Source organism: Boleophthalmus pectinirostris, unplaced genomic scaffold, assembly GCF_026225935.1.
Source record: "Boleophthalmus pectinirostris isolate CB_2022bp ecotype Guang Dong unplaced genomic scaffold, ASM2622593v1 HiC_scaffold_10, whole genome shotgun sequence".
NCBI classification, from domain to species: Eukaryota; Metazoa; Chordata; class Actinopteri; order Gobiiformes; family Gobiidae; genus Boleophthalmus; species Boleophthalmus pectinirostris.
Window position 1 is genome coordinate 32,041,827 of NW_026570971.1, and position 24,675 is coordinate 32,066,501.

Sequence of the window (24,675 nt, forward strand, 5' to 3'; positions counted from 1 at the left end):
GGTAGTTATGGGTCGGTCGCGATCGAAGCGGCTCTTAGATCCGGCTCTTTGAAGTGAACGACGGGAGCATGTTTCTTATTGGGAGCCGTGTTTTCTCTTTTTCTCACTTTTTCTCTTCAAGCCGCTTGTAGACCCGTAGTTTGACAGCAGCAGCGGCTGAAAACGAAACTTTCAGAAATCTGCATGTGCATAGAATAAAAAAAAAAAAATTTAAAAAGTGCATATTTGGCTGCAATTCAGCATAAATAAAATGAATAAACCAGGACTAATCTTGGGCTCCAGTGAGGGAGAGACCGAGTCCCGACACTCAGTCCTGGTTCAGTTCTGGTTCAGTTCTTGCAACAAAACAATCTCAAGAGTCGCTTGGGAGCCAAAAGAGCCAGCTACTTTAGTGAGCCGAGCCAAAAGAGCCGGTTCTCAAAAAAAAAAAAAAAAACTTCAATACCCATCACTAGTAGCTAGAATGTGATACAAAAATGCCATTAGGCCAAACTACTGTCTGTAAATATGATGTAAAGAGTCAGAATAACAATAAATGTTGTTAAATAAACCCAATTTAAAATCCACTAGAGCCAAACCTAAGTTTTTTAATCAATTCAAGATTTACAGTGAATTTTTACATCAATAAATATATCGGCAATTATATCGGCTATCGGCAGCTCCAACTCCCATTATATCGGTTTCATATCGGCCACAACAAAATCCATTTCGGGTGGGCTCTATTAAATATTGTGGTATTTATTCAACCACACATCTGCAGATGAACTAGAGACATTTTACCTGCCCCCAACTCACTCTAACACCACAAAAGTGAAAGATGCAGGTCTCTAAACCAGGACTGAACCAGAACCAAACTAAGTCTAAACCAGGACTAACCCAGGACTACAGAAGGAACAAACCTGAACAAGAAATACATTTTTTTTTTCTAGGAGGAAAACAAGAGGATAAGGTCAAAATAAGTTCTTACAGTGGATAGAACTGCACAAAATGAGGAGGGGGAGGAGAGGACTAAGGGGGAAAAGAGGGGGAGGAGAAGAGGAGGTGTGGACAGGGCAGAGATAGAGGGGTGAGAGAGAGGGGGTGAGGAGGGGGAGGAGGTGCGGACAGTGCGGAGGCTGGACCCAAAGGTCAGAGCTGTTTGTGCCTCTGCGAAATCTGACAGGACTCTGCACCTCTGAGCCACAAAGAAAGAGAGAGAAGAGGGAGGAAGAGAATCTACACCTCCACATGATACTGAGAAGAAGGGAGGAAGGATTAAAAATATATTGTGTCGTTTTTGTGAATGCATTTCCATCAGCGTCTGGCACATTTCTCCACAAATGTGCAGTTTTTTGGCATTCTACCCCGAACTCCAGCTATGGGTTTCAGAATGGACCGTTGCCATAGAAATTAACAAGTCAGACTTCAATGTTATATCTTCTAAATGAGAAAAAGTTTTCAAAATGTTGCATATAAAAGGAAACTGAAACTCACAAACTCTCCTCCTGAAATCATGACGTTGTTAAATCAAATCAGAACCATAGAATATAAATATAAATGGACACAGCAAACCTCCTAAACACTGTGTTCCAAACAGGAAGTGAGCATGGGCGGCACTTCGGCTCCATTGACTCTGGTTCCAATTCAGTTTATCTTAAAAAAGCAGTGGTCTCTCTCTGTAATCGCTGCTGTCAGACTCGTCATTTTGATCTAAAAATATTCATATGAACCTGCTCTACAGGTTTTATTTTATTTTTATTTACTATTTTTTTATTTTCTTTTTCAGCAATAGTACAATGATTTAAAATCAATGCCAACATTTCCATTTTTTAAACAATGTAAGTAAAAAGAAACAAGTAAGCAACAGGGTAATAATGACATAATTAAACATCCACTCTTTATGTATCAGAGACAGTTATAAAAGAAGCCCCATGTCGTCTCTACTGTATTAACAGAGGCAAAACAAGTTTCCAGCGTTTCATAAATATGGGATTTGAATCCTTAAAGAATATGTTATGTGCTTCTTTTGGTATATATCCCATACTTTCTGAATCCATAGGGTCTGGTCAAGTGGTAACGGAGGGAAACAGGGGCAGATTTTTGACATTCAAATGTCTCTTATTCAGAAACTAGAGGGACTATTGAAATAAGTAAAGTATCAGAATGTAGGAAAGAGTTACACTCCAACAGGGTCAAGTTAAACCTGTGATATTCTTTCAAGTTGTTGACAAAACATTTAAAACTCATGTTGGTAACGGAGGGAATGAAATATGCAGCACTTTTTGGGCAATAAATCCAAACAGTGATAACTCTTGGTTCTCACTTCCATATCCTTAACAAACTGGTTTGAATATTTGCTTCATATAGTTTTCTACCATATGGTACAAGATTAGGTTGAAAAACCTCTTACTTTTTGACTCATGAGATTTTTTATTAAGAAAGGTCATGGTAACGGAGGGAAAAGTAACGGAGGGAAAATTGTGCAAACAAGTAGAAGGGTGCAGGATTTTACATCATTTGTCGCTTTTTTCTTCCAAATACTTTAATATTACTTCAAAATGAAAGGAAACTATTTCTATAAAATATGTCAGTCCTTCCAAGCAAATTTTATATCATTTTAAATACTTTTTTTTTTTTATCATGTACCTTCATCAACAGTTCAAAGATGAATAACACAAGATATGATGAAATACATCCATTTTATTGACATGATTTGCAGGTCTTTGAAATTTGGAAAATAATTTTTGTTCCATGTTTCATACATGGTCTGTTTAAAACGTATGGAACTTTAGAACCAAAAATGGTACAGAAAAAAGGTCAGCAGTTTCATAAACTAGAGTACATATGTATCTGTTCAATACATTTTTATATCAGATGCATTCACTTGAATTTCTGACCTTGCTGTTTACTTCTGCTTGACCGGCCCCATATGTTATAAGAGTGAGGATCTGGTTTGAGCTTCTGAAGGTTATACATTTTAAAGCTGCAGTAAGTAAAATATTTAAAAGGTATTTTTCATCTTGTGTGCCGATACTTGCAGGTAATGCTCCTAGTAATGCTACTACTGGGGTAGATGGGATATGTTGATTAAAAACAACTTTTAAGAGCATCAAAAACTTCCCTCCAAAACAAATTCAGGACAATGCCAAAATATATGTGTGTGGTTATCATTGACCACGCCACAGTTTCTCCAGCATGAGCCGGAGTGTATTGGTCTCACTTTAGCAGTTATTTCTGGAGTTCTGAAAAATCTGGTAAACAACTTTCCACTTGAATTCTCGCCAGATGGTTGAGTTTGTAACAAGATGTGATTCTGTACATATCTGTTCCCAGGAATCTACTGGTATATCAACTGTCATCTCCACTTCCCATCTCTCTCTTATATACTGGGTATTATTATTACACATAGTCAGTAAAATATGATATAGATTAACCCGCTCTACAGATCTGTGCACCATTTGTTCTTTTGAATTTCAAATAAGAAAAAAAAAACGGTTTGTTCTTTCATCATTCCGTTTCAGTGTCAAACAAAAAAAAACTGATTTCGCCCTCTATTCTCTATTTCCAATATTTACTTTCAAGTTTATTTCAAATAACACCAAAAAAAACACACAAAAAACACTCATCGTGCTTATTTCAGTTCTGATATTTCGTTCTCTCTGATTTATTCACCACAGAAGTTCTGCTGCTTAGTGCGCCGTGTGTGAATTCAGTGTCAGCCATGGATCTACAATGAAGACTTTTATTGTAGTTCTTATTTTTATTTTATTATAGTTCTCTAGTGTCAACTGAACAAAGGAGTTTATTGCCTCGCTGCTTTCTGTTTCTCGTCATGGAGTTTAACAACGACTTTCTAAGACGTGAAAGTAAACGCATCAATCCAATCCAACTTTATTTGTATCGCACATTTTACAAAAAAAAAAACAGTTTCCAAAGTGCTTCACATAGCAATGCAATATCTTACTTTAAAAAAAAAAAAGAAATCAGCAGAATTATGTTTAATAAAGTCACTATAAAAGTAAACCACATGTCCTTCGAGCAGCAAAACGTCTGGGGCAAATAAACCAGAGAGAATAAAATTATCAAAAATATCTAAACTGAAATAGACACAATGATAGATTTTGACTGGATTTATTTGACACTAAAACGGAATAATGAAATAAAACAAACTGATTCCCAATTTTGTTGTTTTTTTGTTCATGGGGAAAATTCCCGCACACCGTCTTACTTGCAAATTGTGAGATTTATTAGGACAAACCGTGCAACATTTCGGCACTAGGCCTTCGTCAGGTAAACACCCACTTTTTGCCTGATGAAGGCCTAGTGCTGAAAAGTTGCACGGTTTGTCCTAATAAATCTCACAATTTGCAAGTAAGACAGTGTGCCGGATTTTTCTCCATGTTCTTGGGCTGCTCCCTCTCCTCCAACACACCCATCTCTACTAACTGATGTGTGAAGTTCTCATTCTTTTATATTGTTTTTTAGTTCAAAATTCCAAAGAACGAATTGTACATGGACCGCTACATAATCCTGTTTTTTTGTTTTGTTTTTTTCACTATATTGTCTGTAAATCAAAATACAAACATTAATAACAAACCAATCAGTCGACTTCTATGTCCAAAGTTGCTCCTGCTCACCGTCAGTAACAGATTTGATTGACAGTACTATAGGGTCCGGTCAAGCAGAAGTAAACAACAAGGCCAAAAATTCAAGTGAATGCATCTGATATAAAAATGTATTGAACAGATACATATGTACTCTAGTTTATCAAACTGTTGACCTTTTTTCTGTACCATTTTTGGTTCTAAAGTTCCATATGTTTTAAACAGACCATGTATGAAACATGGAACAAAAATTATTTCCCAAATTTCAAAGACCTGCAAATCATGTCAAATAAATGGATGTATTTCATCATATCTTGTGTTATTCCATCTTTGAACTGTTGATGAAAGGTACATGATTTTTTTTTTTAAATGTATTTAAAATGATAAAAATTTGCTTGGAAGGACTGACATATTTTATAGAAATAGTTTCTTTTCATTTTGAAGTAATATTAAAGTTTTCGGAAGAAAAAAGCGACAAATGATGTAAAATCCTGCACCTTCTACTTGTTTGCACAATTTTCCCTCCGTTACTTTTCCCTCCGTTACCATGACCTTTCTTAATAAAAAATCTCATGAGTCAAAAAGTAAGAGGTTTTTCAACCTAATCTTGTACCATATGGTAGAAAACTATATGAAGCAAATATTCAAACCAGTTTGTTAAGGATATGGAAGTGAGAACCAAGAGTTATCACTGTTTGGATTTATTGCCCAAAAAGTGCTGCATATTTCATTCCCTCCTTACTGACATGAGTTTTTAAATTTTTTGTCAACAACTTGAAAGAATATCACAGGTTTAACTTGACCCTGTTGGAGTGTAACTCTTTCCTACATTCTGATACTTTACTTATTTCAATAGTCCCTCTAGTTTCTGAATAAGAGACATTTGAATGTCAAAAATCTGACCCTGTTCCCTCCGTTACCACTTGACCAGACCCTATGATACTCACATTTAGAATTTCAACCATGGATCTCTGCTCCAGTTTAGCTCCTACAACCACCAACCTTAGTGAGCTTCATTTGACTGGAGCTGAACACTGTGGTGACATCACACTTCCTTCCACAGGATATGATAACAACACAACACATTCGAATTCACGGTGATTAATCATGAGAGCCCAGTCCAAACGTGTCTTTATTCAGCTCTTTCTATGTAAACTATGTCCTTCCATCTATCCATCTATCTCTGTCAGTCTCTCTCTCCGTCACTCCCTCTTTTCTCTCTCTCTCCTCTGCACATCTGCTCCTCTCTCGCTCCCCTGTCTGCACCCGTCTGTCTGGGACACCGGTTTGATTTATTTTGATGAGAAAGAGAGAGAAGGAGAGAGAAGGAGAGGGGGATGAGGATAGAGGAGAGAAACAGAAGGAGGGAGAGAGGAGAAAGAGAGAAGAGAGAGAAGAAGGGAGGAAAAGGAGAGATGGAGGAGGGAGAGAGAGAAAAAGAGAGAGAAGAGAGGATGTAAAACACTTCATTAAAATTCATGTGTTTCTTCAAAGACCTGTGACAATAAGAACATCTGGTACAACAACAGACAGGTGGAACTAGACCAGGACTAAAACAGGTCTAAACCAGGTCTACAACAGGACTAAAACAGGATTCTAGACCAGGACGAGACCAGGACTAAACCGGGTCATGTCGTCCTGTAGTTGAGGCGTGTGGTCATTTGATGATTTGTTGAGGCTCTTAATGTGAACGAGTTTGTCTTTGGATCACAGCTTTACGGAGACATGGAGTGTGTACACATGCACATCAATAACCCGGTTATGATCGGGTTTTTTGAGTATCCCGGTTTCTTCATGGTGCATGTAAACGCAGTAACCCAGTTTCAGTATCCCGGTTATGGCAGTATCCGGTTATTAGAAACCGGGTTACTGTAGCTGGTTTATTCCGATAGTAACCGGGATACTGTGGCATGTATACGCAGTACCCCGGTTACTGCAACATAAAGTTGAGTGTGCATGCGTCCAAAAGACACTTTCCAGTCTTTTCACCACAACAGTAGTGACATAAATAAATTGACCAACATAAATAAAGTGACCACATGAGTAAAATGAGTGTAAAATAAAGAGCTGTGTTAAACCTGCACATGTACAATCTGCACTTGTATGACCTGCACTCGTGTCATTGCTGAAAAACTAAAACATGAACTATCTCCGATACTATATACACACAGAACAGACTCACCATCATTAGCACCTCTTCTGTCATAAAAGAACACACATAATCCACTGAGTCGTGTCATTTAGTCCAAAAGAAGCTGAACCACATCAGCGGCACAAGGAGCAGCTGTTTTTATCAGCGTGCGGTCTTAAGTTTCGTTTCTGTAAAACGTAAACAAATGTGATCAGAGCTGAATTATCTGATCAAACGGGCTGATGTGGCTCTACAGTGGTTATGGTTTATATGTTGTAAAGTTGAGTTTATTTATGCAGAAGATTTTAATGAAGAATCTGTTGGTTTGATCTGTGCAGTGGATTGTGGGAGATCTCATAGCTCCTTAGCTTCTTATGCTAAAGGAGCTCCTGGTTTATTAAATTGATTTAAGTGAATTTTTTGAGCTTGCACATTTGTAAGATTATGTTAAGAAACCGGGATACTCCAATTTGATTATGTTTAGGGGGATATGAGTGTCCCGGTTTCTCAGTGCGCATGTAAACGCAGTAATCCGAATACTGACAGAACCGGGATATGGAGAATAACCGGGATACTGATGTGCATGTATACACACTCAATCACAAAGAGAGGGGGAGGAGAGAGAAAAGAGAGAGAAAAACTGAGAGAAAAGAGGAGAGAGATGAGTGAGAAAACAAGGGGGAAAAGAAGAGGAATCCAAAAACATGCCTGAAGTTGTATTTAGCTCGATTCATTCTGTTTTATAAATCCGTTTAGTAAGTTAATTGCTTCAGAGCAGTCACCCGTCCAATTTTTCTAGGATTGTTGCGTCATAGGTAAAAACCATAGACTGTATATATATCTCTGGACATGGTTGCCAAATAAGAAATGAGCATAGGCGCTTCTGTCTTCATCTACTTCACTTTCTATTAAAATTCACCGTTCCTGTCTCTGTATCTCCCACTGTCAGGCTCCTCGTTTTGCTCTTAAAATGTTCATATTAATCCGCTCTACATGATCCTGTGGTTTTTATTTCACTTTTTTCTCTGTAAATCAAGATATGAACATCAAATCGGACACTTCTTAAGCCCCTAAATCGTTGCAGACGTGTTCAAAGAAAGTCAGAATCTGCTATATCTGCCCAGACATTGTGTAACTGTACATTGTCCTGTAAAATGCAAATCTGAAATGATCTCAGGAAGTGAGCGCGGCTATTGGAAATGTGTCTTTTCTAAAAGGAGAGACTTTTTTCAAGGCTCTATCTCATGAGATGCTGAAGAAAAAGTACTCAAGGACATGCACCATTACAGACATTAGCATTACAATTAAAGTTTGTTCTAATACTAATGGCATTTGACCAACAAGATCATTCTACAAGCTTTAAAGGCGTCAGACTGGGGTGAGCTGACAGCTGACTGACGGGTCGGGAGGCGGGTCTTAACTTTGATGGATGTTTTATTAGACAGGGTCAGATATGTGGGAGGAGGAGGGGCTTATGGGTTAGGTTCATTTGAAAGATGAATCGTTGGATTGGTTTATGTACAGGCTCTACTGCGGGACTCGTGTGTCAGGGGGCGTGTCCAGTGCTGTAGTGGGCGTGTCTTACCGTTGACAGATTTTTAGGGGGCGCGTCTTATATGTCAGTGGGCGTGTCTTATGTGTCAGTGGGCGTGTCTTATGTGTCAGTGGGCGTGCCTTACCTTTGACAGATTTTTTAGGGGGCGTGGCTTATACATTAGTGGGTGTGTCTTAACTTTCACAGACGTGTTAGGGGGCGTGTGTTATATTTCAGTGGGCGTGTCTTATGTGTCAGTGGGTGTGTCTTATTCATCAATGGGCGTGTCTCATGTGTCAGTGGGTGTGTTATTTGTCAGGGGGCATGTCTTTCCTTTGACAGGCATGTCAGGGGGCGTGTTTTATGTGTCAGTGGCCATGCGTTATGTGACAGTGGGCATGGCTTACTGTTGATAGTAAGGGGCGTGTCTTTTGTGTCAATGTGTGTGTCTTTTGTGTCAGTGGGTGTGTCTTATGCATCAGTGGGTGTGTCTTATTTGTCAGGGGGCGTGTCTTACCTTTGACAGGCATGTTAGGGGGCCTGTCTTATGTGTTAAGGGGAGTGTCTTACCTTTGACAGGTGAGTTAGGGGCGTGTCTTAGGTGTTAAAGGGAGTGTCTTATGTCTTGGTGGGCATGTCTTAACTTTGACAGTCTTACTGTTAAAAGACATGTCAGGGGGCATGTCTTATGAGGTAGTGGGTGTGTCTTATTTGTCAGGGGGCGTGTCTTACCTTTGACAGATGTGTTGGGGGCTGTGTTTATGTGTCAGAGGGTGTGTCTTTTGTGTTAGTAGGTATGTCTTCCCTTTGACAGGTGTATTTGGGCGTGTCTATGTGTCAGGGGACGTGTCTTACCTCTGACAGATGTGTGGGGGGGGCGGTCCCTTCATGCACAGGTTACAGGGTGGGTCTTGTGTGTTAGGGGCGTGTCTTTTGCTTTGGTGGGCATGTCTATCATAATCTGCACGTTTTACCTTTGTTTGGCGGGGGCGTGTGTTATTTGTCAGTGGGCGTGTCTTACCTTTGGCAGACATGTTAGGGGCGTGTCTTATGTGTCAGTGGGCGTGTCTTACCTTTGACAGACGTGTTGGGGGGCGGTCCTTCCATGCGCAGGTTCCAGGGCGGGTCTCCCTGGTTGGCGAAGTCCCTCATCTTCAGATAGCTGATGGTCAGACGGATGATGGACGCTTTGTCCAGCTGACTGGTGATGGCTCCAGGCAGAGGGAGCATTTTTGCCAACTCATAAAACTCAAAGTTCTCTTTCCCTCTGCGAGAGCGAGCTGCGTCTCTGGACTTCTCCTTCCTCAGAGCCTGAAGCCTGCAGAGACAAAAGACAAAGGAGGGGTTAGAAAGAGAAAGAGAAAGAGAGACGAGGAGGTGGGAGGTTCAGGGTTGCCACATTTTCAGAGAACAACATTCAACCAAACTCCCAAATAGCTCAAGATCTGGAGATGGATCCCACAGCTCCTGACAGGTTTAACCCAGACACTGAAGGAGGGTCAAATGTACAGAATACATTTCCCATAACAATAACACAAAACCAAGTCTTTGAAAAACAGACAAGTAAGATCCTTCATGACTCTATATGCCACATGAATGTTTTTACACTCCATGATTGTGTCTCATGTAGAGTGTTGCAGAAACACACGGTCACTTGCTGCTCACACAAAACTCAAACCAGTCGAATCACTTTTTTAAAAGCCGTAAAATATTGAACAAGAAACCACTCTTATTTCACCACTGCACTATTTTAGATAAGTGCAATTTGCTTGATTTTAAACATGGATGTTTTATATAAGTTTTATATGGACTTGCCCCCCTCCGTTACAGGATTTTATTAAAGTAAAGACTGTCAGTGGGAACTAGAGTCACAGCCCGAGGGAACTGTGAGCTCCACACAGACGCATTACATTTGGACAAAGTGTGTCTCAGTCAGAGGCACGAAGTTCTGGAACATTCTCCCATTATGAATAAAAGAGACTCCAACACTGGACACTTTCACATCACACTGTGACAGCGGCTAAAGGAAAACCAGACTTGTGGACACTTTTACTTTAGAACTGTCACTTGTTATTGTTGTTTTTTCTGTTAAATTTGTGGTGTCACCTGCTGAGGGACGACAGATGGAAATGAGCATTCATATCTACACTGCAGTGTTGAAGATATAAATAAATAAATACATTAATTAATTAATAAAATACATTTTTTTAAAGGGAAAATTGAACACAAATAACTATTTTAAAACATGAACTGCTGGTATTTCAGTGAATGAGTCAATGTTTTGAAACAGACCTGAACAAAGGCACAATCAATCACCTGTTTTATGATGAGAAACTGCTGCTGTCAAATTTGCAAGTGACTTTCCAAAAAGCAGGAGCTCAGATCTGCAGTAAAGAAGTGGACATGGCAACTGTGAGATTAAACAGAGGCAGGATCGCTGCTGTTTCCTCGGTTTACAGTGTTAATGAGGTGTGGGACATTCAAACCTGTGTTCAGTGTTTGATCGGTTCACTGATCTCTGACACAAAGACTCAGATCAGATTGTTGGTTGAGATGAGGCGCCCAGAGTGAGGCGCTCCAGAGTGAGGCGCTCCAGAGTGAGGCGCTGCAGGGTGAGCGCTGCAGAGAGTGAGGCGCTGAGGGTGAGGAGGCGCTCCAGAGTGAGGCGCCCCAGAGTGAGGCGCCCCAGAGTGAGGCACCCCAGAGTGAGGCGCTCCAGAGTGAGGCGCTCCAGAGTGAGGCGCTCCAGAGTGAGGCGCCCCAGAGTGAGGCGCCCCAGAGTGAGGCGCTCCAGAGTGAGGCGCTCCAGAGTGAGGCGCTCCAGAGTGTGAGGCGCTCCAGAGTGAGGCGCTCCAGAGTGAGGCGCTCCAGAGTGAGGCGCCCCAGAGTGAGGCGCCCCAGAGTGAGGCGCTCCAGAGTGAGGCGCCCAGAGTGAGGCGCTCCAGAGTGAGGCGCTCCAGAGTGAGGCGCTCCAGAGTGAGGCGCCCCAGTGTGAGGCGCTCCAGAGTGAGGCGCCCCAGAGTGAGGCGCCCCAGAGTGAGGCGCCCCAGAGTGAGGCGCCCCAGAGTGAGGCGCCCCAGAGTGAGGCGCCCCAGAGTGAGGCGCCCCAGTGTGAGGCGCTCCAGAGTGAGGCGCCCCAGAGTGAGGCGCTCCAGAGTGAGGCGCCCCAGAGTGAGGCGCTCCAGTGTGAGGCGCTCCAGAGTGAGGCGCTCCAGGGTGAGGCGCCCCAGAGTGAGGCGCTCTACTCTGTGTGGTTTGATGTCACACTGGAGACAGGAGAGTGAGTGTGGCGAAGAGGGAGAGACATTCAGCAAAACTGTCCAGACCAGAATCAGCCCAACAACACAGAACTCTGCAGGTGTGCCTTCCTCTCTCTCTCTCTCTCTCTCTCTCTCTCTCTCTCTCTCCTCTCTCTAACCCTCCCCTCTCTTCATTTTCCGTCCTCTCTTCCTCCCCACTCCCCTCTCTTTCTTCACTCTATCCTCCCTCGTCTCTTCCTCTTTTCTCATCTCTCTTCTTCTCTGCCTCTCCCTCTTCTCTCACTCACACGCTCCTCTCTCTTCTTCTCTCTCTCACTCCCTCCATTTCTCTCTTAATTTCTTTCTTTCTCTCTGTCTTCCCTCCTCTCTTTCTGTTTCTCCCTCCTCTCTTTCTCTATATTCCCTCCACTCTTCTCTTTTCTTCTCTCTTATTCTCTGTCTCTTCCTCACTCCCTCCTCTCTTCCTCTCACTCACACGCTCCTCTCTCTCCTTCTGTCACTCCCTCCCTTTCTCTCTCTCTTTATCTTCCCTCTCCTCTTTCTTCTATCTCCCCCTCCTCCTCTCTCCCTCTCTCATTCCTCGCTCTATCCTCCCTCCTCTCTTCCTTTCTCGTCTCTCTCTTGTTCTTTATCTCTTCCTCATTCCCTCCTCTCTCCCTCTCTCACTCAAACGCTCCTCACTCTCTTCTTCTCTCTCAATCCCTGCCTTACTTTCTTTCTCTCTCCTCTCTCGCTCTCTCTCTCCCCCCTCCTCTCTTTCTATCTCAATGTCCCCTCTCTTTCCTCACTCTATCCTCCTTCCTCTCTTCCTCTTTTCTCATCTCTCTCTTCTTCTCTATCCCTCCCTCACACCCTCCTCTCTCTCTCTCTCTCTCTCTTTCTGTGGAGGATAAATATAAAGTTGATTGTAAAGTGACGTGTTGCAGTCTGTCCCTCCTCTGTATCTGCACCTCATCACCATTTATCCTCTTTTACACAAATGCACTCCCTCGCTCCCTCCCTCTCCATCCCTCTTTCTCTCGCTGACTCCCCCCTCTCACTCTCTCTCTCTTTCCCTCTCTCTTTTATCTCTCTATCTCTCCGTTTCTCCTCTCATCAGCGCACGACGACACAAATTACGTCGGCAATAAATCAGACGCAAAAACCTCAGTGGGCGGGAGGAAAGAGAGAGAGAGAGAGAGAGAGAGAGAGAGAGAGAGAGAGAGAGGAGGATAAACAGGAGGGAGAGGAGAGAAAGAGGAGGAGAGAAAAAGGATGAAGAAGGAAGACACAGAGAGGAGAGAGAGAGTAAAAGAAAGAAAGTTGTGAGGAAAGGAGAGAAAGAGAGATAGAAAAATTGGCCACCAAAGCAGAGGAGGAGGAGAAGAGAGAGAGACGATTTACTGAGTTATCACAGAAAACAAATTATAAATAGGGATTATAAAGAGAGGAGTGTCTTGCTCAAGGACACAACAGTAGAATACAGAGGTCAAACAGGAAAAGAGACTAAACCAGGACTGAACAAGAACTACACCAAGACTGAAACCGGGACTGAATAAGGACTAAATTAGGACTAAATCAGGACTGAACCACGTCTGCACCAGGACTAAAGCAGGACTAAACCAGGACTAAACCAGGACTAAACCAGGACTAAAGCAGGACTAAACTAGGACTAAACCAGGTCTAAACCAGGTCTAAACCAGGACTAAACTAGGACTAAATCAGGACTGAACCACATCTGCACCAGGACTAAACCAGGACTAAACCGGGACTGAATGAGGTCTAAACCATGTCTGAACCAGGCCTAAACTAGGCCTAAACCAGGACTAAACCAGGTCTGCACCAAGACTAAACCAGGACTAAACCAGGACTAAACTAGGACTAAACCAGGACTAAACCAGGTCCGCACCAAGACTAAACCAGGACTAAACCAGGACTAAACTAGGACTAAACCAGGACTAAACCAGGACTAAACCAGGACTAAACTAGGACTAAACCAGGACTAAACCAAGACTAAACTAGGACTAAACCAGGACTAAAACTAGGACTAAATCAGGACTAAACCAGGATTAAACCAGGACTAAACCAAGACTAAACTAGGACTAAACCAGGACTAAACTAGGACTAAACCAGGACTAAACCAAGACTAAACCAGGACTAAACCAGGACTAAACCAGGACTAAACCAGGACTAAACTAGGACTAAACCAGGATTGAACCAGGTCTGAACCAGGTCTAAACCAGGTCTAAACCAGGACTAAACCAGGACTAAACAAGGACTAAACTAGGACTAAACCAGGACGGAACCAGGACTAAACCAGGACTAAACTAAGACTAAACCAGGACTATTTCAAACCTCAGTACCACTTCAGTACCAGTGTATTTTTGTTTTACGGTGTTGTGTAAATCTGCCCGGCGACAGCTCGCAGTCACATGATGTATGGACAGTTTGACCCCGTTTGACCCTGAGTTAACCCCGTGACCTCCGGCCGCTCTGTGTGTGATGGATTTAAAGTCTCTCATAAAAACAGATCTGTGTGGAACAGTGGATCAGAGCGACAGTCCGACTCCGCAGAGACCAGAGAACACGGCACAGGAGTGGACACATACACGTGTACTTTAACATGTAGTCACTTGTGTACTTCTTACACTACACCTGTAACTGTGTGTACTCCTCTAGTCAAACCATTTTCTTGATTGTACGTTAAGATTTTTAAATACATTAAATTAATACAAGGGGAAAAAAAGTGGTAATGGAGCTGTTTTTAAGATGCAATAAAAATAAAATATGTTGTAGATTTTTCAGTCCTTCTCCAGTCTGTGGTGTTTGGTGCGTCACATTTTGTCCCTGAGACAGAAGTGTGTTGTGTCCTGCACCTGTCACCTCTTCATCCAACCTCACACACAGATGGACTCTCACTGTATCTGTGAGTTCACAAACTCATAAGAATCCACCTTGAGACACTCTGAAAGGTTCAACTTCAGCCCAGAGCAGACAGGCCAGTCACAAAGCAGCGCTGTGGTGTGGGCGGAGCCAAAATAACCAAAACAAACATGGCGGCACAGGCACACATACTTGACACTCTGTCATCACAAACACTGACAATTAATTTTTGCCAAACATGTAGAAGGTAAGTGGCCTGATTCATCAGCCGGTTTCACTTAGTGGAAACAGTCTGACCTCACACTGTTAGAATTTGTTCACTTGACTGTAGGCGGGTACTTTTTTAAAATTCATCCAATCGCTGCTATTTGGTTGTGACGTATGTAATGCGCCACTAACGGGACTAACTGGTATATTAAGCTTTTCCCAAATTGTGTAGGAAGAAGGACAATAACGTCTTTCCCCTTGATGAAATTCACCAAACATTCTCTTTGTTCCAGCTTTAAATCCTCAATCTCAAGAATCGTTGCCAACACAGAATGTATCACTCTTCTCTGATTGGCTGGTGCCTGAACTCACACTTCCAGGGTTCTTGTAAACCGTCTAGTGTTTTCTGATTCCTGAATTAGTCGCTGGAGAGAAATGAAATTGAGTGGAGGCACTAGGTGGCGCCAGCCTGGCTAGAAGGTAAGCACTTTGTGCACACTGTAAAACCTAATATGTTAATCTTACTTGAAAAAATCTAGGAAACTGATTGGCTTAAAAAATCTGACTAAAGTGGAATGTGAATCTAAAGCTGAGCTACAAGTCATTCCTCAGTGTAGTGTTCAGTAAATTCCTCTTTCATCAAACTAGGCTCAGAAAGTGAAGTGAACTTTGAAGTGTGAAGCTGTGCCAGCCAGTCAGTTTCTCCAATCTGAAATATGTAGTAACCTTTACTTTAAGAGGAAGTTCATCTCACTTGATAAAACTATGGAAACCAAACACCTTGAACTGAGCAAATAAATGTTACTTATAATTACAAGTTAGAGTAAAACAGGTTCTATTCTACAATAATGTAGGTACATGAGGATTTGAATATTTATTAGTCTTTGAAAAACTTTTGTTCAGCTTAAGTTCAAAACACATCATCACGTTAAACAATAAAATCATAAAGCTCGATCATTCCACGTCAATTCAACAAAGGCCCCTGAACTTAGAGCTCAAAAAATACTGGAAGAAACAAAACAGGTGAACAGGTTTAATCGAGAAAAGACTGAGTGAACAGAGGGAGGATATAGAGACACTCTGGGAGGATCAGGGAATGATTGGCATCTGTAGGAAAAACAGGGAGGCAGCAAAAGGAGGAGTGGAACAGACTGGGAAATGGAGCTGGACTCTTGTCAGTAACACATCACTGTTGAGTCAAAGATGTTCATTTTGTCTTCTTATATACTTTAACTTCTTGGGTTCTTTTTAAAGACAATACAGTAAAGTGTGTTTACCTTGTTGACATGTTTCGGCTCCTCGCTGCAAGTCATCTTCAGAAGTGTCCCCGGTGTTGGTGGTGACGTGTCCGTATATCAGCTGTTGTTACTTCCTGTGGGCGTGGTCAACCTGATGGACCTGGCAGGTGGCTCAGACTGACCACGCCTCCCGTCGCCCGATGTTCTGTGGAGGAGGGTGTCCCAGGTGTGTGAAAGGAGGAACGCGCCGTCATCACAGTTAATTCTGTCCTAATTAATTTCAATGTCCTCCTTGATCCAGCGTTTGAACTTGTTGTTTTCTGATCCAATGACCCGAGCCCCGTCCCAATCTGTAATGTGGTTGTCCTACAGGAAGTAACAACAGCTGATATACGACACGTCACCACCAACACCGGGGACACTTCTGAAGATGGCCTGCAGCGAGGAGCCGAAACATGTCAACAAGATAAATACACTTTCCTGTTTTGTCTTTAAAAAGAACCCAAGAAGTTAACGTCACTGTTGAAGTTCCTCGTCTCATTCAAGTCGACCTTTATCTAATCGACAGTAATGTGCTTTTTTCTTGCTGAAAGTCCCTGCTACTTTACCACAATCATTAAGATCCACGAAATAAAGAGGTAGTGTTAGATTTTACAGTGCATTTGTGAGCAGAAAAGATTATCTGTGCTTTTCTCTCAACTGGATTTAACAAGAGTTTGAGGGGTGTGTTTTTTTTGTTTTTTTTTTCTGCCGTTGTGACATTTCGACCAATCAGATTCAAGTATTCATCATGTCGCTCAGATGTTTTTTCGATCTCTTTCAGTCTCTCCAACCAAAACCATCTCAGATCATCACCACGTTTGACCAATTTAAGATTCACGTTTCCAAAATGATCACATTTTCAGGAACATTTACGATCTAAAAGTACAATTTCCATCTTATCTTCTGCACAGATACAGTACTTTGGAATGAAAATGTGATCATTTTGGAAACACGAATCTTAAATTGGTCAAACGTGGTGATGATCTGAGAATGGTTTTGGATGGAGAGGGGGAGATCTGCACATGATCTGAACTCTGACGCTCTGACTGAAAGAGATCGAAAAAACATCTGAGCGACATGATGAATACTTGAATCTGATTGGTGGAAGTGTCAGAGTTCAGATCATGTGCAGAACTCACCTTCTCCAACCAAAACCATCTCAGATCATCACCACGTTTGACCGATTTAAGATTCGCGTTTCCAAAATTATCACATTTAAGATCTAAAAGTACAATTTCCATCTTATCTTCTGTACAGATTCAGTACTTTGGAATGAAAACAGTAACATCTACGACTATTATTTCTGTCTTCGGGGGTGTTTGTGTAAAATGAAGAAACAGCGGCGGTTTTAGTTCGAAGACAAAAACCAAACTCTGTGAAAGTGAAATCTTTATTCTAAACGCTTGTGTGTCTTCATTTGAATATAGATTCTGTGTGTTTAAACTCACAGTGATAACAACAGCCCAGGAACGGAGGGACGTGTGTGAAGAGATAGATGTTAGATAAGAGCGAGAGAAAGAGAGGAGGAGAAAGAGATACAGAGGGGGAAGAGAGAGGAGGGAGTAAGACAGAGAAAAAGGAGAGAGGGAAGGAGAAGGAGGTTGAGGAGGACATGAAGGGGGATGGAGAGAGGGAGGAGAGAAGAGGAGAAGGCGAGGGGGGGCCAGAGGAGGAAGAAAGAAAAGAAAAGAGAGAGAGAGGAGAGAGGTAGGAGGTGAAGAGAGGAGAAAGGAGAGAGGAGAGAGAGACCTCAGTGCTCCTGTGTGCTATAGGAGAGCAGCAAGGAAGAAAGGAGAGAAAGGAGAGGAGGAGAGACAAAACAAGAGAAAGATACGAGATGGAAAGACAGAGAGAAAAGAAGAGAGAGAGAAGAGAGGAAAGAGAGGTAGAAGGAGGAGAAAGAGCAGTCCGTAAAGTCCAGTCCAGTCATGAGCAAAGATAACATCATCAAACACACACAAAATAACCTCCTGTCTGCTCCTGTCTGCTCCTGCCTGTCTGCTCCTGTCTGCTCCTGTCTGCTCCTGTCTGCTCCTGTCTGCTCTGTCTGCTCCTGTCTGCTGCTCCTGTCTGCTCCTGTCCTGCTCCTGTCTGCTCCTGTCTGCTCCTGCCTGCTCCTGTCTGCTCCTGTCTGCTCCTGTCTGCTCCTGTCTGCTCCTGCTCCTGCTCTGTCTCTCTGTCTGCTCCCTGCCTGCTGTCTGCTCCTGTCTGCTCCTGTCTGCTCCTGTCTGCTGCTCCTGTCTCTGCTGCTCTGTCTGCTCCTGCTGCTGCTCCTGTCTGCTCCTGTCTGCTCCTGTCTGCTCCTGTCTGCTCCTGTGCTCCTGTCTGCTCCTGTCTGCTGCTCCTGCCTGCTGCTCCTGTCCTGTCTGCCTGTCTGCTCCTGTCTGCTCCTGTCTGCTCCTGTCTGCTCCTGTCTGCTCCTGTCTGCTCCTGCCTGCTCCTGCCTGCTCCTGTCTGCTCCTGCCTGCCTCCTGCCTGCTCCTGCCTGCTCCTGTCTGCTCCCTGTCTGCTCCTGTCTGCTCCTGTCTCCTGTCTGCTCCTGTCTGCTCCTGTCTGCTCCTGCTGCTCCTGCTCTGCTCTCTGTCTGCTCCTGTCTGCTGCTGCTCCTGTCTGCTCCTGTGCTCCTGCTGCTCCTGCTCTGTCTCCCTGTCTCCTGCTCCTGTCTGCTCCTGTCTGCTCCTGTCTTTTGTCATATTTACCCTTTAGGCATTTTTATTTCCTTCTCATTTTTTGCATCTCATTAACAACAATTACATCGTTTTAAACTGCTCGTTCACGTTTTTAGCGCTTGTATTAATTACTAATGATGAATTGACACATAAATTAGTAACAACAACACAGAGCGACTGCGGCTGTAATTCTGGTGTTTCCATCATTTCCATAAATATCCTGAACGAAGGCGGGACGCGCCGTATTCACCACTGAACATCAATCTCCCGTCAGCGCGCCGGAAAAACCACTGAACGCCACAAAACCCCGAACTGACAAAGAAGGCCTCATTAAAATGCTAATTATTCACACACATTAATTAAAAGGCCTTGGATTAATATTAGACATCATTTAACGGCCAATGTGACCAAGAATAAAGTTTCACTTTAAAACGACTAATTAAAAAGAAGAAAAGAGCTTTGTGTGGGCTGAGGGTTTAGACCGGGTTTAGTCCTGGGTTAGTCCTGGGTTAGTCCTGGGTTAGTCCTGGGTTAGTCCTGGGTTAGTCCTGGGTTATTGTCCATGACTGTTAAACTGCCAATAGTCCTGGTTTAGTTCTGATTTAGACGCTTCATCTCCCTCTCTCTCCTCTCTCTCTCCTCTCTCCTCCCTCTCCTCTCTCCTCTCTCTTCTCTCTCTCCTCTCTCTCTCTCTCTCTCTCTCTCTCTCTCTCTCTCTCTCTCTCTCTCTCTCTCTCTCTCTCTTTCTCTGTTTGTCCTTTTTGATCTTTGGGCCTACAGATGATCCTGCGCAGCAACATGGATTCTCATGATTCTTGTGAGTTTGTGAATCCATCTTGGCCCCCGACAGGTGCGACAGGGCCATCGACAGGTGTGACAGGGCCATCGACAGGTGTGACAGGGCCGACAGGTGTGACAGGGCCATCAACAGGTGTGACAGGGCCCGACAGGTGCGACAGGGCCCAGGGGACAAGTCCCACAGCAGCAGTGAGGTTTGTACTGAAGCCAAACGAACCAAAAGAAGCATTTAGAGTTTATTTAGAGTGAATAGTCCAGGACTGTTGAGTTTGTGAAAACATGCAAAAAAAAAAAAAAAAAGTGAATACACACATTTGTGTATCTGTGTATTTTTTTTGTGTGTGTGTGTTTGTGTATTTGTGTATCTGTGTATTTGTGTATCTGTATATTTGTGTATTTGTATATTCGTGTATTTGTATATTTGTATATTAGTGTATTTGTATATTTGTATATTTGTGTATTTGTATATTCGTGTATTTGTATTTGTATATTTGTATATTTGTGTATTTGTATATTTGTGTATTTGTATATTAGTGTATTTGTATATTTGTATATTTGTGTATCTGTATATTTGTGTATTTGTGTATTTATTTGTATATTTGTGTATTGTATATTTTGTATATTGTATGTATCTGTATATTTGTGTATTTGTGTATTTGTGTGTATTTGTATATTTGTATATTTGTGTGTCTGTGTATTTGTATATTTGTGTATCTGTATATTTGTGTATTTGTATATTTGTATATTTGTATATTTGTATATTTGTATTTGTATATTTGTGTATTTGTATATTTGTGTATCTTGTGTATTTGTATATTTGTGTATTTGTATATTTGTATTTGTATATTTGTATATTTGTGTATCTGTGTATTTGTGTATTTGTGTATCTGTGTATCTGTGTATTTGTGTATTTGTGTATTTGTATATTTGTATATTTGTGTATTTGTGTATTTGTATATTTGTATATTTGTGTATTTGTGTATTTGTATATTTGTATATTTGTATATTGTATTTGTGTATCTGTATATTTGTGTATTTGTATATTTGTGTATCTGTGTATTTGTATATTTGTGTATTTGTGTATCTGTATATTTGTATATTTGTGTATCTGTGTATCTGTGTATCTGTATATTTGTATATTTGTGTATCTGTGTATATTTGTATATTTGTATATTTGTGTATCTGTGTATCTGTATATTTGTATATTTGTGTATCTGTGTATCTGTATATTTGTATATTTGTATATTTGTATATTTGTGTATCTGTGTATATCTGTGTATCTGTATATTTGTATATTTGTGTATCTGTGTATTTGTATATTTGTATATTTGTATATTTGTATATTTGTATATTTGTATATTTGTATTTGTATATTTGTGTATCTGTGTATCTGTGTATTGTATATTTGTATATTTGTGTATCTGTGTATTTGTATATTTGTATATTTATGGACATATCACATATTTGGTGTGAGTCAGTTTATCTCTCTGCTCCTCTAGTGCACTGACACACACTCTCTCCTCTCCTCTCTCTCTCTCTCTTTCCTCCCTTTCTCTCCTCTCTCTGTTTCATCCATCCTCTTTCCTCTCCTCCTCTCTTTCTCTCTTTCTCTCCTCCTCTTCTTCCTGTCAGTCTTTGACTAAAGTCACTGAGGTGGACTCTGAGGTCTCTCTCTCTCCTCTCTCTCTCCTCTCTCTCTCCTTCTCTCCTCTCTCTCTCCTCTCTCTCTCCTTCTCTCCTCTTTTTAATCCCAGCAATCCCAGTGTCTCTCTCTCCTCTCTACCTCTCTCTCCCTCTCCGCTCCTTCTCTTTCCTTTCCTCTCTCCCTCTCTCCTCTCTATAATCCCTGCACACTGGAGAAATAAGGTCTCTCTCTTCCTCTCCTCCCTCTCTCCTCTCTTCCTTGCACCTCACTTATAGCGCACGGGAGCACTGAGGTCTCTCTCTCTTCTCCTCTCTCTTCTCTCTTCTTCTCTCTCTCTCTTCTCCTCTCTCTTCTCTCTCCTCTCTCTCTCTCTCTCTCTCTCTCTCTCTCTCTCTCTCTCTCTCTCTCTCTCTCTCTCTCTCTCTCTCTCTCTCTCTCTCTCTCTCTCTCTCCTCTCTCTCTCTCTCTTCTCTCTCTTCTCTCTCTCTCTCTCTCTCTCCTCTCCTCTCTCTCTCCTGTCTTCCTCTCCTCCCTCTCTCCTCTCTCTCTCGTTCTTTAATCCCAGCACACGGGAGCACTGAGGTCTCTCTCCTCTCTCTCCTCTCCTCCTCTTCCTCTCCTCTCTCTCTCCTCTCTCTCTCGTTCTTTAATCCCAGCACACGGGAGCACTGAGGTCTCTCTCTCTCCTCTCCTCCTGTCCTCCTGTCTTCCTCTCCTCCCTCTCTCCTCTCTCGTTCTTTAATCCCAGCACACGGGAGCACTGAGGTCTCTCTCCTCTCCTCCTCTCCTCCTGTCTTCCTGTCTTCCTCTCCTCCCTCTCTCCTCTCTCTCTCGTTCTTTAATCCCAGCACACGGGAGCACTGAGGTCTCTCTCCTCTCTCTCCTCCTGTCCTCCTGTCTTCCTCTCCTCCCTCTCTCCTCTCTCTCTCGTTCTTTAATCCCAGCACACGGGAGCACTGAGGTCTCTCTCCTCTCCTCCTCTCCTCCTGTCTTCCTCTCCTCCTCTCTCCTCTCTCTCTCGTTCTTTAATCCCAGCACACGGGAGCACTGAGGTGGAACGGTGGAGAATTGCTGTGAAATTAGCAGCTCTCCTTCGTTAAGCACAGACCTCAGAGAGACACATTACACCATCTACACCCTATACCTCCTAGCTCCTATGGCCTAACTCCTACATCCTAGCTCCTACCCCCTAGCTCCCACCTACTAACTCCTACACCTCAGCTCCTTTGTCCCACCTCCTATGTCCTAACTCCTATGTCTTAGCTCCTATTTCCTACCACCGATGTCTTAACACCTACGCCCTATCTCCTACCTCCTAACTCCTACTTCCCACCTCCTGTGTTCTAACTCCTATGTCCTAACACCTGCGTCTTAGCTCCTACATCCTGACACCTATGTCCCAGCTCCTGTGTCCTAACTCCTATGTCCAAACTCCTATGTCCTAATTCCTACATCCTAGCTCCTATGTCCTACCTCCTACATCCTAACTTCTATGTCCTAGCTCCTATGTCCTAACTCCTACGTCCTAGCTCCTACATCCTAACGCTCACCTCCTAACTCCTATGTTCAAACTCCTACATCCTAGCTCCTACATCCTAGCTCCTATGTCCTAACTCCTAGTCCTAGCTCCTACGTCCTAGCTCCTACATCCTAACGCTCACCTCCTAACTCCTATGTTCTAGCTCCTACATCCTAACTCCTACATCCTAGCTCCTACATCTTAACTCTCACCTCCTAACTCCTATGTCCAAACTCCTACATCCTAGCTCCTACGTCCAAGCTCCTACGTCCTAATTCCTACGTCTTAAGACCTATGTTCTAACTCCTACATCCTAGCTCCTACTCTAAGCTCCTATGTCCTAACTCTTATGTCCTAGCCCGTACAGCCTAACCCCTTACATCCTAGCTCCTATGTCCTAACTCCTACATCTAACTCCTACGCCCTAGCTCCTACATCCTAGCTCGTACTCTACGCTTCTACCGCCCAGCTCCTATGTCCTAACTCCTATATCCTAGCTCGTACATCCTAACCCCTACGCCCTAGCTCCTATGTTCTAATTCCTATGGCCTAACTCCTGCTTCCTAGCTCTTATGTCCTACACCCTCACTTCTTTGTCCAAACTCCTATGTCCTAACTATGAGAAGAAAAGGACGGAGGTACAGTAGACAGGAGCAGACAGGAGCAGGGCCAGAGGAGCAGACAGGAGCAGACAGGAGCAGACAGGAGCAGACAGGAGCAGTGGTCTGTTCTCAGGTGTAAATGAGGTAAAAGGAGTTAATTTTTGTTGAGGAGAAAGAGACAGTTTGGTCCAAGGACGCAGACTCCATCTGTTCTGTGTAAGACTGAAAGAATGAACTCTGACCTCTGAGAGAGAGAAGGAGAGAGGGAGGAAGAGGGGGCAGGGAGAGGAGAGAGGGGAAAAAAGAAGGGAGGAGAGAAGAAAGAAAGAAGAGGGGCAATAGAAAAAAGGAGAAGAGGAGGAGATGGAGAGAGCAAGAGGGGTCGGTAGAAAAAACAATGATATAGAGAAGCGAGGGAAAGAGAGAGGAGAGAGACACAAGGGGGAAAAAGAGGAGTGAGATTATGAGAGGATGGAGAGGAGAGAAGGAGAAAGAGGAGAGACAGAGAGTGGGTGAGAAAGCGTTCTCTTCTGTCAGTGTAATCCCTCCATCATTTTCTCATTTTTCTGGATCAGATTTGAGCCTCATGCCTTTTACCCACAATGCACTGGAGCAGAACATCTCAAATGAACCAAGACCCAACTCACAGACCACAGAGCCACTTAAGGACTCACTTAGACCTGGTTTAGCCCCAGTTTGGTCCTGGTTTAGTCTTGGGTTAGTCCTGATTTAGTCCTGGTTAAGTCTTGATTTACTCCTGTTTTAGTCCTGGTTCAGTCCTGGTTTAGATGTGGTCTTGGTTTAGTCCTGGTTTAGTCTTGGGTTAGTTCTTGTTTATTTTAGTCCAGGTCTAGTCCTCATTTAGTTTTGGTTTAGTCCAGTTTAGTCCTGGTTCAGTCCTGGTCTAGTCCTGTTTTAGTCTTCGGTTAGTACTGATTTAGTCCTGGTTTAGTCTTTGTTTAGTCCTGGTTTAGTCTTGAGTTAGTCCTGGTTTAGTCCTGGTTTAGTCTTGGGTTAGTTCTTCTTTATTTAATGTCCAGGTCTAGTCCTCATTTAGTTTTAGTTTAGTCCTGGTTTAGTCTTGATTTAGTCCTGTTTTAGTCCTGGTTCAGTCCAGGTTTAGTCTGAGTTTAGTCCTGGTTTAGATGTGGTCCTGGTTTAGTCCTGGTTTAGTCCAGGTCTAGTCTGGTCTAGTCTTGGTTCAGTATTTATAATTTCAAAGCTGAGGTGTACAAATGTAAAACACAAGATTTAAAGCTGTAAATCTACATCCATGAACAATATGAATATAAAACGACGGCCTCTAGATAATCCCACATCAGCCTCTCTGCTCTTCCATCACACACATTCCCCCGAGGTCCTGTTGTTTACTCACTTCAGACAAACAAACAAACAAACAAACAAAATGGCCGCCCTCTGTACAGGCCTGACCTCTGGGAGCAGCTCGTCTGATCCCGGTTCAGATAAGCCCGAGTCAAATGAGCCCAAACTCAGCCAGAGCTTATCTCCAAACCACATCAAACAATACAAATACACAAATGAAACCCGGAAAACAACAATGGACGGATCTGCCAAACGCTCCACA

At 42.8% G+C, this 24,675-nt stretch overlaps 1 protein-coding gene across 1 annotated transcript in view; it reads right to left on the reverse strand.

Moving 5' to 3' along the window:
* LOC110153085 (neuronal PAS domain-containing protein 3) overlaps positions 1 to 24,675 on the reverse strand; it is a 268,760-nt gene that overhangs the window by 165,673 nt on the left and 78,412 nt on the right. The window contains 1 exon segment of the mRNA XM_055161442.1: positions 9,322 to 9,566. Coding sequence (XP_055017417.1) covers positions 9,322 to 9,566 — 245 coding nt within the window.